General features: G+C 51.0%; 1 protein-coding gene across 1 annotated transcript in view; it reads right to left on the bottom strand.

Annotated features, from left to right (window-relative positions):
* The window catches only part of PPL (periplakin), a 53,041-nt gene that overhangs the window by 25,501 nt on the left and 14,230 nt on the right, over nucleotides 1–13,310 (bottom strand). The window contains exons 2-3 of the mRNA XM_024214395.1: nucleotides 2,688–2,787; nucleotides 959–1,113 (exon numbers count right to left, since the gene is read on the bottom strand). Of these exons, the coding sequence (XP_024070163.1) occupies nucleotides 959–1,113; nucleotides 2,688–2,787 (255 nt within the window). The remainder of the gene's footprint in view (nucleotides 1–958; nucleotides 1,114–2,687; nucleotides 2,788–13,310) is intronic.

The raw sequence follows: 13,310 nt of genomic DNA, 5'->3' as shown, positions 1-13,310 counted from the left end.
TGGTTTGATCAGTCCCTGGACTGGCACAGAACTGGCACCATCAGCTCTGGGTCATCCTCTCCCCCTGTCCCCAGTCCCCTGGCATATTGGGAGAAGAAGGGGGCATGGTCGGACTGCACTGCCACGTGATCTTTAATGACCGCTCAGGAATGTGATTTTGCATCTCACCAAAAAGTCAGCATCTGCTGCAGCATAGTGCTGGGCCACAAGGTGCAGAATTGACCCGAGGGAAGAGCAGCACCAGCACCCTTTTTTCAACCTTGCAGGGTCTCCCATCTGAGTATTGACCAGGGCTGACCCTGCTTAACATGAGAGCCCCCTCTAAGGTGGTGTAACTACAGACACACAAAAGCCCTCTTTAGCATCGGCTGTATCTGTGGTGTAATTAGAGCTATGCGAATCACTGATTTTTCAGTTCGGTGACTGAACCGGAAAAAAAAATCGTTTTGTGTTGACTAGAAACAAACGTTTTTCAAAACTTTTCAGCCAACCAAAATTTCCAGCAAACTGAATTTTTTTCAAACAAAACATTTTGTTCTATCCTAAATGAAACGTTTCATTTTCTTTTCAGTTTTTTTTTAAAAAATGACAGTAAAAGTCCAAATGAAAAGGCGTTTAGAATTGAAAAACCAAACTGTTTCATTTCTAAAATGTCAAACCCAAACATTTCAATTCTTTTCAGAATTTTTTTTACTGAAACAATTAAGCGAATTCCACCCAAATCCATGAAATGTTTCCATCAACCCGAAGGTGCGTTTTTTGACCAAAAATCTTTCAGCCAAAAATGTTGCCCAACGCTAGCTATACCATACAGTGCCCTCCAATAAGGAGTTACAGAAATGCCTACTGGCCTACGGAGGGGGGGTTAACAAGTGCCTCTCTGTAGTGGAGTCTGGCTAGCCCAGCAACATACATGCAATTAGGGATCCAGAACAAATTTTGTCCCCACTGGACTCACTCTTCTGTGATCATATCACCCTGTGGGTGTTTCATGTGCTTAGCAATTGCTGCATCCCCATCCAGAACGTAGAGGAGTTTATCCGACTCGGTCAGTTTACTTGCTGTGTGGTCCTTGTATTGAGCAGGCTGGCCGGCCTTGAGCTTGTGTAAGTCCTGTGGATGCAACGAGAAAAGGATGGTGAATTGGCAGAAAGAGCTGAAATCGACAGCACCCGAATGATGGAAAACAATACAACATAAACCTGCCCAATGCATGGAGTTATTAAATAAGGGCTGGTCATACAGCCTGCATTGTGAGGCACAGTGTGTAAGGAGGATGGGCACCCATGAACAGGATGTTAACCTCCACACACTGGCCTCCTCCCCAGCCACAGATGCTCAGGAGCAGGACTATAGATTGCCTGCCTGGGAGGCCAAGGATAGAATACCTTTGGGCAGGCTGGACACTGTGGCTAGGCTCATCGGAGAGAGCTGAACCCCAAGCTGGAGTTGTCTGTTTCCTTTTCCCTTGTTGTTCATGTCTGTTGTTTTCTCATGATCACACACCCTGGCTGCCTGTGACTAGACCTCCTCCTGAGAATCCTTTCACTAGTCTATACGGAAATACCAGGAGGCCATGTAATCTATTCCACTCCATAGCAGGCCTCTTCTGAGACCTGTTATCCAAGTCACAGGTAACTAGGGTCTGAGGGTTTAACCTCCTAGCTTCACGAGACTACATTTCCCCCCCTTTATATCCCTCTCATCTAGCCACTCTGCACTGGTGTTATAGGGCCAGTGTTGTAACATGTTCCCCAGGAGAGATCTTCAAAGCCGCCAGGCATCCCATCGCAGAAACGGCTCTGCTATTGCTGTGTATGAGGGACATGATCCAATAGGGTAGGCCTCACATTTATGATATGTAATCTAAATTTTTTTAACAAAATCAGACAGGACTAGAAATATATTTTAGGACCATTAGTTTAAATGACAAGGGTTGGGGTTTTTCCAGGGGGAGGGGAACAAACTGGGTTAAACCTTCCTTTGTAGTCTGGGGAATCTCCCACCCTTCAGCATTGTGGTGGTTGTTAAGAAATGGGAAATGACACTGACTGTAAATAGAAAGTGAAACTGACCAGCTTAATTTCACCGTCCCATGGGAGTGAAATGCAAATGGCAACCAAACTGCAGAACAGCCTGAAGTCGACAAAATTCTGCAAACTCTCTCGGCTTTAGTGATCAAAGGTGTTCTCAGTCACACGAGCAGGGAAGGCAGCAGGTGCACGTGAAGGGAAGATGGATGCAAAGAGGATCCTCCAAGCGAAGGCCTGGGCTGCAGGCTTGGTGTGGACCGACAAGCTAAGGGCTAAGTGCAATGGAAGGAAAGCTCCCTCGCTACAGTAATTGCAGTCGAGGTCAGGATGGGGGCCCATGCAGGCGAGGAAGGGTAGATGTGCATTCAGGGAGAAGGGGGGTGGAGGAGGTGCATGCATGGGATGGCTGGATAGGTGTTGGATGCCTGCGAGGTGGTGTGGCAGGTTTATGGAAGGTGAGCAATGCACAGGTACACAAAGAGAGGCTGGCTAGAGATTGGATGATGTCAGGGGGCAATCCTAGAGGGAGAATGGGCAGTGTGGGCAGGATGTATTGGGAACAGGTGCCTACAGAAGACTAGGAGTGGGGGTGTGGATGGGAAGGAGTGTGGCTAAGTGCAGTGGGGTTTGAGTGTAGGGGCAGCTCTTACTCACATTCTGCATTCGGGAGTCGGCTTCTACAATGTTCTTTTCCACCTGGTCGGCATTTTTCTGCAGCCGCTCGATGAGCTCTGACAGCTCCTTGCTGGAGATGCTGTGGGGAGAGAAGAGCAGAGGAATTGAGGCCGGTGACTAAGGAGAGTAAAGGGGGAGACCCATCTCCTGAGCTGCTGCCAGGCTCCGGGATCTCTGGAAGTGCCTCGCCCTGGTGGCGGTGAGCCAGCCCTGCTCTCTGTGCCCAATGGCCCTGACCCCATCTGAGGGAGGGAGAGGGCTCAGCTCAGCCTGCCAGGCGCTGCAGCTGCACATGACTCACTGCTGCCATTCTAATAGTTTCCAGAATGCTCGGCTGCCCTGCCAGGAGGGGCCAGGTTACTATCTCCCACGCAGCAGGATGGGAGCACCTTGCCCTCCCCACCACAGCCAGGCCAGGCCCTGCCTCAGGAACTAGGGGCATGATCTCAAGAGGGCAAGGGGGAATGGGACAGCCCCAGAGCAGGGGGGAAAGGGACTCTCGGGTGGGGCTCCCTGACTGATCATTGTGTGCATGCCCCCCATCTCTCATGGCAGAGAGGATACAGGTCCATCGGAGTGAAGGCAAACCTGCTTGTTTACTGAGGTTGCTGGACAGATGGGACCCCGTCAGTCTCCCTGGCTTTCTAAGTCCCAAATACAGCCTGTGATGATCATTCACCACCAGCCAGGGTGTCCCTGACGTTCTGGCCCAACCTGCAGTCTGAGGTGGGCTGCTGGCTGCACTACGCCCCCTCTTCAAGCCAGCAGCTGCTCCGGGGGGCAGCACAGATACGGGTGCATCACCTCCTTGCTCCAGTCTAGCAGACGCTGGGAGCTGCTCCATAGAAAGCTGCTCTGTGCATTCAGCAGAGATTAGGTCGCAACTAATCCCCGCCGATGCAGGTTGTCCCCTGTCAACAGCAGCAAGGGAGAGGGAGTGATCCTGGCCATTTGGATCCAGGGCTGGTGTTGCCTGGCCCTGAGACCACAGTTTGAGGATGGGATGCAGGGATTCTCTGCATGTGCTGGGTAAGAGGCAAAGGACTACCATGGATTTCTGCGTGGTCGGGAAGGACAGAACCAGCTGGACTGGCACCATGGGTAGGAAGGAGAGCCCAGCAGCACAGGATGGGCACATGCACACATCCAGCTGGCTGTGTGGGCATACATCTGAGGCCACATCCTCCTATAGTTACACCACTGCCTTCCCAGGGGAGTCAAGGGGGAGGCACTGGTGTTACTCAAAGTCAAAGCAGAGCTGCCCTTTTCTTCCCCAGGTGCTTGTTAATCAGCAGCTCTCCTGGGCCCTAAAAGGCAAGATGTATCTGGGTGGGCCATATGGGTATTCAGAGGGCTGCATGTTACAGAGCATGGATAGGGGCATTTCCATGGGTCTGCAGGAGAGACAGGTTCACTGAGGATGGAGGCATGGAGAGAGCACGTCAGGCCCTCAGCTGCAGCGTGTTGGCATTTGCATCAGCTGCAGATCTGAGCCCTGGTGTGCACTGGAGGATTCCCTCTAGTCGCTGGCTGGTCACTACAGCTGCCTTCACCACCTACTGTAGCTCCCTGAGCAGCTGGCTGTGTGTGCTCCCCGCAGGTCATCACAAGTGAGGCTTCAACCTGGAAGCTGCTAGCAGCCCCTTAGCCAGGTGAGTCGAGAGGGAGCTCCCGCTCCAGCTGGGCCAGGAAAAGCCATGCTCAGCAAGTCCCAGCTGGACGTTGCCCACCCTTGGGCACATCTTACAATCTGCCCTGGGAGTCTTGTGCTTGAGGCTGTTTGAGATGCGTGTCTGGAACATGATGCGATCCATGGCCTGAAAGAGCTCTGAGGTGCCCAGATGAGCCTCCAGTGCCTGAGGACCTAGCAAACCCAGTAGCCACCAGCTCGGTAAGTGCAAAGACTCCTGGTGTGGTCAGGCTCCATGGCCAGCACTGTAATTTTCCACTGCAGTGTATCAGCTGCAGGAACGGGCCAGCAGCGGGGATGCTGTCCTTGGCAGCGTCCTAGGTGAAGGGCATCCACGCTGTAAGGAAAGCACCTTGCTATCTAAACCAAACAAAGGGGGACGGGTCCACGTAGGTCGGCTTTGTCCATGTGGGCGGTTGCCCAAGGAGCACTCCTTGAGAGAAGGACAGTTTGTCCCTGCAGGGCGGTGCGGCTCGGGGAGCCTCACTCACCCCACAAGAGAAGCCTGGCTGACGTCAGTGGGACAGCGCGCATGAGTGCGAGTTAGCAGGATCAGGCCCCAACTGATCTTGTGCTCATGATTTAATAACATAAGGAAAGGCCCCAAGCCCCAGTGCTCGGGCTGGTGGCCAGAGCTGCAATTCACAGGGAGATGCATCTTCCTTTCTATGCAGTGATCCTGGACAGCTAGTGAAGGCTCCTTGTTTCTTACCAGTGTTTGCTCATCCACTGAGTGTTTCATACACCGCTGTTGTTTCCGTACCACTCGGCAGCATTCTACCCCAGGAACTGCCTGGCACAGGAGCGCAGTGGGAACCGTGCCCAGGCGCTGACACCCATGCAGAGCAGGTGTGGAAAGCTGCAGTTTTCCCCCCCTACTATACGCCGGTGTGGGGGGCTGCACACTGCAGAGCGATGATGGCTCAGGGCCCGGCAGCTCATCTTGCTTGACAATTCCTGGCAGTGGAAGCGAGAGGAGACTTTGCCTCTTTCGATCTTAGACACAAGAAGATCGAAGAACCTTCGGAATCTTCATCCCCTTGTTTCACTGAGCTGCCTCGGCTGCTGCAGGAGATCTGATCCCACGCGCCCCCTGTAGGTGTCTGATGCTTTGAGCTGGTGGTGCACAAACCACTAGGCTCCTAAGATCAGCCCTGTGATGATGGAACAAAGCACCTGCCAAGTGGAACCAGAGTCCCTGCTGCAAGTCAGCATTTAGGCCTTAATTCAGTGCAAAGCCACGGCAGGGGAGATGCTGCATCACTCTCATCCTGAGGGTGCCAGGGGCTGGCTCACTCTCGGACACAAGTTCCAACTTGCACCCCTGGTGGCAACGGCCTCGGCAAATGTAACACAGGCAGCGGAACGCCCTAGTAACACCCTCTGTGCCTGGGGAGGGGTGGCATAGAGCTGGCTATACCGGCTCTGTACCTGCCAGGGAACTAGCTGCAGCTGTTACTGGGAGTGAGGCGGGGCAGACTTTCTGGTCACTTTGCAGACATGTTGCATCAGCGTAGCCAGTGCAAAGTGGCAGCTGCTGGAGAGTGAATTTCCCCCCTCCGGGTATGGAAGACTCAGTGATGGCTTAGGCTGGCTACATCTTCTGTCCGTTCTATCAGTTTGCAAGTGGGAAATTGGCGTTATCAACCACCCCTTACAATGGTGGCTGGTGAACCTCTGGTTTCTAAAGGACCCGCTCATTTCCTAGCAATGAGTAGAGCGAGCCCCATCTGTTGCTATTGCCTGGCTTGCCGAAGGGTCCTGAGGTGCTTCACAAATTATAGACACAAACCACTTTACTCAGCCCTGAAGAGGCAACAGCACAACGCTGCACATTAGCGTCAGTCGGGAACTGAAAACAGGGCATCCCGCCAGAGCCAGCAGGGTTAGTGAGTGAGGCAGGGTGAGTTGGCATGTGGCCAAGCCACCAGCTGCAAGCTTGAGCAAAATGCCAGGGGAGGTTGAGTAATCCCAGCCAGCTTTATAAGAACCAGCAATGTTCACAGGCCGGAGTATAGGCCTGGTAGCTAGGAAGTCCTGAGTTCAAATCCTCTCTCTGAAACCAGTTTGTTGTGTGGCCTTAAGCAAGACATTTAAACCTCTTGGCAATAGATAGTTTCCCCTCTATAAAATGGGACTAAAGGGTGGTGGAAGGCTTAACCTTGATACAGTGCTTTGAATATATTAATTGCTCGTTAAAATAATGCCAAGATCAGGGTTTCATATTTCCTCCAAAGGAGGGCACTTGTAGCAGCATAAAGTAACAACACAGCCTAGCGGAATGCTGGTCAGTGCCAGCTCCGCTGGAAGAGTGCCGGTCCCATAACCCCACTTCTTACAGCGCCTGGGGTTTCCGTGGCAGGGTCCCACCCAAGGCCTGACTCAGCTCAGGAATATGCACTATGACAAGACCAGAGCCTCGTGCAAACGCAGCGTGGGATAAAGATGAACCAGGAAGGTATCTTAGTGGAACATGGACTAAGCCTCTCCTACTTCAGAACCAGACTCTCATCTGTCCAAGCTCCTCAAAGCACTAAGCTTATCTGTCTGCTTGAGCAACACCCATTTTCTCCAAGCTTAGCAGGGGATTTTATAATGAGTTGTCCAATTCCATAGATCAGGTCAAAACTCTCCGCAGACTTTGCACAGATATAGGGCCATGCCATGCCCTTTGTCTACAGGCAGATCTCCCAGTAGCATCAATGGTTGGAGGGCAGGAGGTGGTCTTGATGTTCTCGCTGCAGCTGTGTGATTTCAGCTGCAACGTGATCTAACCTTAGTGGTCAAGAGAGCTCTCGGAGGGACATGCATCTCAATTCTCAGTTCCTGCACCATGGGCCACCCAGGACATGAGTTCTGCCATCTTGGGATGTGACCAAGCTGACTGGCATGAGGGCTGAGCTGTGCAGCACGTACTAGCCAGGCGTCGTTAGTGCCCTTTCCAAAAGATCAGAAAAATTCACCCCTCTACCCATTGCCCACCACGTGCCCCCCTGTAATCCTGTCCCAGCCAGTAGGATTCTTGTGGCAGTGGACACACATGCTAGCATTTCTACTCTCCCTCTTAGCACAGTGTTTGGCTCTGTCTTCCTTTATGGAAGCCAGGAAGCTTCTGTCTGTCATCAGATTGCTACTCACTGGTGCTGGTTATTAGCTTAGTGTCAGCATCTGTCACTGTCTCTCAGTTTAGCAACTCTTAATTAACAAAGTCCTAACATTGCTCCGGGGCCTCTTAAAGCCACAGCAAATGAACGGGGTTTTGGAGAAGAAAGTAACCTTGCCATTTGCCTTTCAAATCGCATCAGATGTGTTCAATGCTATTGTTAATGCCAGGCCAGAATGGGGCACTCTTAAAAGCACAGAACCTGGTTTTCAGAAGAGTTGCACGCACAAAATGTATGCCCAGTCGTGCATCTAATGTGAAGGCAAATGCTGCAATTGCTCAGGCAATCTGGGTGATCACAGGCACAAACAGCAATTGTGCGGACATGATTTGTGTGCACAATCGTAGTAGCTGCACGTGCACGTGAAACGTTCAGTTGTGTGCCCAACTCTTCAAATATTCAGAGGTGAAGAATTATCTAGGACTGTGGTGCCTTGTGTAACTTTTTCTATGAGCTCCACAGACAAAATGGGATTCAAGATGTTGAGAGATAAAAAGTCTGAAGAAGTGATATCCTAGAAACCCATAAAGGGCCTAAGCTACTTCCACTAGTGCTACACCCTAGTGGAGTTCCTCTGGATTTACATCACTGTCAGTAAGATCAGAATCTGGCCCACTGTGTTAACGTGGACTATGCATGAACAGGAAATAATAGACCCCATTGTGAGCACAGCGTGGTGTGACTTCGGGCAACATGCTCAAAAGTGCATAAGTCCTATTTTCAAAAGTGACTTGGGGACAGATTTTCAAAGGTATTTAGGCACCTAAGGCTGTGTAGATAGGCACCTAGTAGGTGTTTTAGAAGTGCCTGGGCACCTAACCTCTATTGATTTCAAAGGGAGTTAAGCACTGAGATGCTTTTGAAAATCCTACTAGGCACCTAGGAGCATCTCTGGGCACCTAAATACCTTTGCACTTCTGGCCCGAAGCCACTTTTGAAAATGTGACCCTAGACATCGACTCGAATGAAGTTATTATTGGTCAGAAACCTCCTCAGACATAAAGGTGAGGGTCAGTCACTGCACAGCAGATGCACTTGGTGTTGTCATCTGACTGCTCCGAGATAAGTAATGCTGCTTGCTGACTTTCTCCTGCAGCTGCAAGTACTTCATAGCCAAGAAGAAACTGCCTCTACAGAGTCTCAAAATAGCACAAGTCCCCATTGCTGTGGGGAAAGTACTTACGGGTGAGGAGTGCGCCAAGGGAGGATGATAGGATATGCCTTTTGCAGCTCACCTAAGGGGAGTGTGGTTTTCCATCGCACGCCCAGGTTTGTTTGTGTGTACCCATCTAGCAGGTGAGGGAAAGCCCCTGCATTAGGTCTGTTTTAGAAGCAGTTTGCAATATAGCCAATGACTTCATTTCCATGGAGCCTCTCAGTGCAAGGAGTTGATTAGATTAAGGGGAGGATTACAAGGCTCTGTTCCCAGCAGTGCAAAGCAATATGTTGTGCAGACACTCTCCAGGATTTCTGAGCAGCCCCGTTCGGATGCACTGGGTGCCTGAAAGGCGATTGAAGACGTCAGCCGCGTAAGCTCTTTCATTGTGTTTGACTCCTGGCAAAAATAACCATGTGTCCTGTTTTAATGTAATAGTTCAAGGGGTTGGATTTAAATGCCTCTATAGGATTAACGTTGGCAGAATTCTTGGGGTTATAGATAGGGCCCTACCAAATTCACAGTCCATTTTCATAAATTTCATTGTGATAGCATTTTTAAAACCTTGAATTTCACGGTTTCAGGTTTTTAACTCTTCAATTTCAGGGTGTTGTAACAAAATATGAATATGTATTTAAAAATGGCAAAATATAATCACGTAAAGCCCTTAAGACTCAGCAGTTGTCAAACTGGGGGTGCCGACCCAAAAAGGGGTTGCAAAGCTATTGTAGAGGGGTCACAGTATTGCCACCCTTACTTCTGTGCTGCCTTCAGAGCTGGGTGGCCGGAGAGCAGCGGCTGCAGGCCAGGTGCCCAGCTCTGAAGGCAGCGCTGTGTACGTTTGTATACTTTTACCATATAGTATAGGATACTTTTATAGTATGGGGTAAAAGTACACAAAAAAATCAGATTTCATGGAGAAGACCAGATTTCACAGTTCGTGACACATTTTTCATGGCTGTGAATTTGGTAGGGTTCTAGTTATAGATGGGCACTGGGAACCAGGATTCCTAGACCTGCCACTGAATCGCTGAGAGACCTTAGACACATCACCTGGGCCAGATCCTGTTAGGGCTCCTTCCTTTGCTTATGTAGCACTTTACTCCACAAGGGGCCCCAGAAGACCTGATTCTCCACTTGCCTCCATCAGTGAAAACCAGGAATGACTTCAGTGAAGTCAGTGGAATGATACTGATATAAAACCAGCATGAGTGAGTAAGGATCAGCCCACTAGACTTTGCTGGGGCCCTCGGTGGAGCAAAGTTACTGTTCACCATGGGCAAGCAGGTCAGAACCTGCTCCCATATCTCTGTGGGCTACAGACGGGCAATGGGGATAAAACATCTTCCCAACCACAAAGGGGCATTTTTGAGGGTTCATTAATTAATAATGGCTGTTAATAATGCCTAGCCCTTGGAGATGGAGCACTAGATGTGCTTTGAGATCCTAGGAGGAAGAGAAAAGCAAATGATCGTCTTATGATCTTATAATTCTGCGCTTTAATCATGAAAGGCTTGTACCGAGACTTACAGGCATGGTGGTTTGGTCGAAAGGTGCGTTGCACCGTCTTGCCTGTCGGATGTCCATATTTTCTAACTAGTCCCAGTTATGAGTCTAAGAGGCTTTAAGCAATGTCTCCCCCATCTCCCTTTACCGTCGACTCCACTGTCTGACTCCTCGCCCTGTGAGCAGTATGCTATGTTCGTTCAGTTCATTCAGCCTGGGAAAGGGTGCTGAAAATCCCTCTGCAGTGATGAGGGAAATGGCGAGTTATTGGCTGTCTGGGCCTGCTAAGCAGGGGCGGCTCTATGTATTTTGCCGCCCCAAGCATGGAGGTCCGCATGCCATGCGGATTCGGCAGCATGCCTGCGGGAAGTCTGCTGATCCCGCGCCTTTGGCGTACCCGCCGCCGAATTGCCACCAAAACTGCGGGACCGGCGGACCTCCCGCAGGCATGCCACCAAAGGCAGCCTGACTACCGCCCTCACGGTGACCGGCACGCCACCCCCCCGGCTTGCCGCCTCAGGCACACGCTTGGTGCGCAGGTGCCTGGAGCCGCCCCTGCTGCTAAGATCCTGCAACAGGACGTGAGCACCAACAGAACGTGTATTAATGCAACTCCAAACAGGACAGACCAGATCCTCAGCTGGTGTGTAGATCAGCATAGCCCCATTGAGTTACACTGATTTGCACCAGCTTAGGATCTGGCCCTGTGGGCCCCTGCATGGCACACAAGGTGAAACAGAGAAGGTATACACAGCCCTTCCCACTTGCACAGGCATTTGAGCTCCTTGAGCCTGATTCTCCACTGCCCCTTGAATCATAATTTGCACCTGTGCAAAATGGACATAAGCTGCTATATTGTGGAGTGCCTGGATTTCATACCCACTCTGCCCAGGCATAGTGAAAGCACAAGGTGTGTGGCAGTTGAGAATCGCTGCCATAAAATAGAAGGGGCGTGGCCATGTTGATTAGGGGAGTCGTCGCTGTCCTGCCTGCCAAGCATCTTGCTGGTGACATGGGGTGGCGATGAGCATGCCCTGCAAACTTTCCAAGGCCGTGGTAGCTGCCACTCCTTTGCATGCTTTCCCCTGGCAGCCCGGAGGCCTGCCCGCCGCAAGAAGAGTGCCGTCAGCTACTGCCATCTTGGGCACAGCTCCAGAGTCTCTCCAAGCCACCGGCAAGACTTTTGATGCCACAATGCTGAGCAGAATCAGCCTGATCATCTGAGAGGCTTGGTGGCCAGTGAAGCTTTCTGGCTTGTGTCACAGACCATTCACCAGGATGCTCTGGCTTGGCCATGTCAGGAAACCTGCAGGGGAAACCTTTTCGTGCTTCCCAAAGAGCAGCACTCAGGAGTCCTCTCTGACCACAGAGCCTTTGGGAAATGCAGCGATTCTTGGCGCCAGCTTGCTCTCTGCTGGAAATGCTCAGGCTTGTTTCATAACTACAACTGGAACAACAAATGGACGCAATGCTAATGAAAAGCAGATGTGGCACGCAGTCACCCTGGACAATGGGACTGTGCCATGCTTTGCTTGCTTGGCTTGTATTTTTTTTATTAAGTTGGTGGCTGGATTGCTTCCTGTAGAGAGTGGAGAAGAGGCTGTTGGTTTACTGGCTGGAGCCTTGGTAAAGGAGGAGATCATGGCCCTTTTGGTTTGGGGTTAGACTGTTTTAAACAATTCAGAGAAGAGATGCACTGATCTGGTTTTTTGAAGCTGCAGCCACAGAGGGCTTAGGCTGGAGATACTCTGCTGGGCTTCCCCACACTGCCTAAGAGTGAGTTTGAACAGTGAAACTAAACCCTCTCCACAGCTGAGACGTCCAGTCTGATTAGAGACCAGTCTCCCCTTGGTCTGATGGAACAGTGTGTCCAGCGCATGGGCCAAGCCCGGTGCCCCTTGCTGGGTTGTTAGCTCTTGGCTTCCATGGGAGTTGTCTATGAGGGTTGAGTGCCAGAGAGTTGCCTCCTGCAGCGAAACCCACAGGAGAGGGCTCAGGTCCCTGACTGATCCGTTTGGGGCAGGGTTTGTCCCCCCACCCCCCGCTAAGTGGAATGATCTGCAGGCCCATCTCGAAATCGTATTGATCCCCCAATATGTGCTCCTATAGAGTTCCATGGACACCACCTGACTTTACCTGTCTCTAGGACCCCATCTTAATGGGGTCCCACTTCAGAGGGAACTCTGTGGGTCAGGGAATACAGCCTCCATGGGGCTAATAGAGGGGCCAGCATGTCTCTCCTTCCCCCATGACCATCTTCTCCTAAGGCAGGGCTGCCCATTCCCTACTCCCTGCCTGCCCAGTCCTGATCCCTCTCCTAGAAAGCCTTTTGTGGGGTCTTGGGAAGTGGGGAGGCATGGTGCTGTGATGCCATTCGTTCCCCATGCACATGGAAGAGGGGAGATCTGGGCACAGAGAGATGCCTTCCCATGTGGCCTTGGGGGCACAATCTGGCCCTGAATAAGGACCTCCCTATGCGGGGAATGGCAAAGTTATGTTCATTGAGTCTGGAATCCACCCCTCGTCTGGAACAGAAAGAGACTGCCCGGGCCTCGACAACATGCGCACACACTGCTGCTATATAACGGAGAGGAAAGCTACAGTACAAGCCAACGAGACAAGACCTCCCAAGGAGGATACAAGAGTTTTGACTAAGGAGCTGAGATACAAGGGACAGAAACTGCCCCTTTGGGGAGGAGCTGAATCACCATGGGGGCAAATTCTCCTCGCAGGTGGCCACTGAAGTGAGTGTAATGAGACGACAATTTGTATGGTAATTTGTAAACGTTTTATTAGCCTTACAGGTGTTTTGTTAGAAGTAACTAGCAGAAGACAAGTACAGGAAGATTTTGTGAAGCTGTTGTTTGGAGCAGGTGAGAACATGTTTTCATGTGTTGTTGGCAGCTCTTTGCCACTCGGTTTTCTGCTTCCTTCAAGCAAGCACTTTAGCAATACAATGGGTATTTGCAGACTGCAGTTTAAACTAGGGACCAGCTCCTTAGCTTCAGTGCAGATGCTCTGATTTATACCAGTTGAGGATCTGGCTCAGGGAAATCTAACAAAAACCTTCCACTGTTTGTAAGGTG

The sequence above is a fragment of the Terrapene carolina genome, unplaced genomic scaffold, assembly GCF_002925995.2.
Source record: "Terrapene carolina triunguis isolate 2854851 unplaced genomic scaffold, T_m_triunguis-2.0 Scaffold93, whole genome shotgun sequence".
Taxonomy (NCBI): domain Eukaryota; kingdom Metazoa; phylum Chordata; order Testudines; family Emydidae; genus Terrapene; species Terrapene triunguis.
This window is presented reverse-complemented; position numbering and strand designations above follow the sequence as displayed.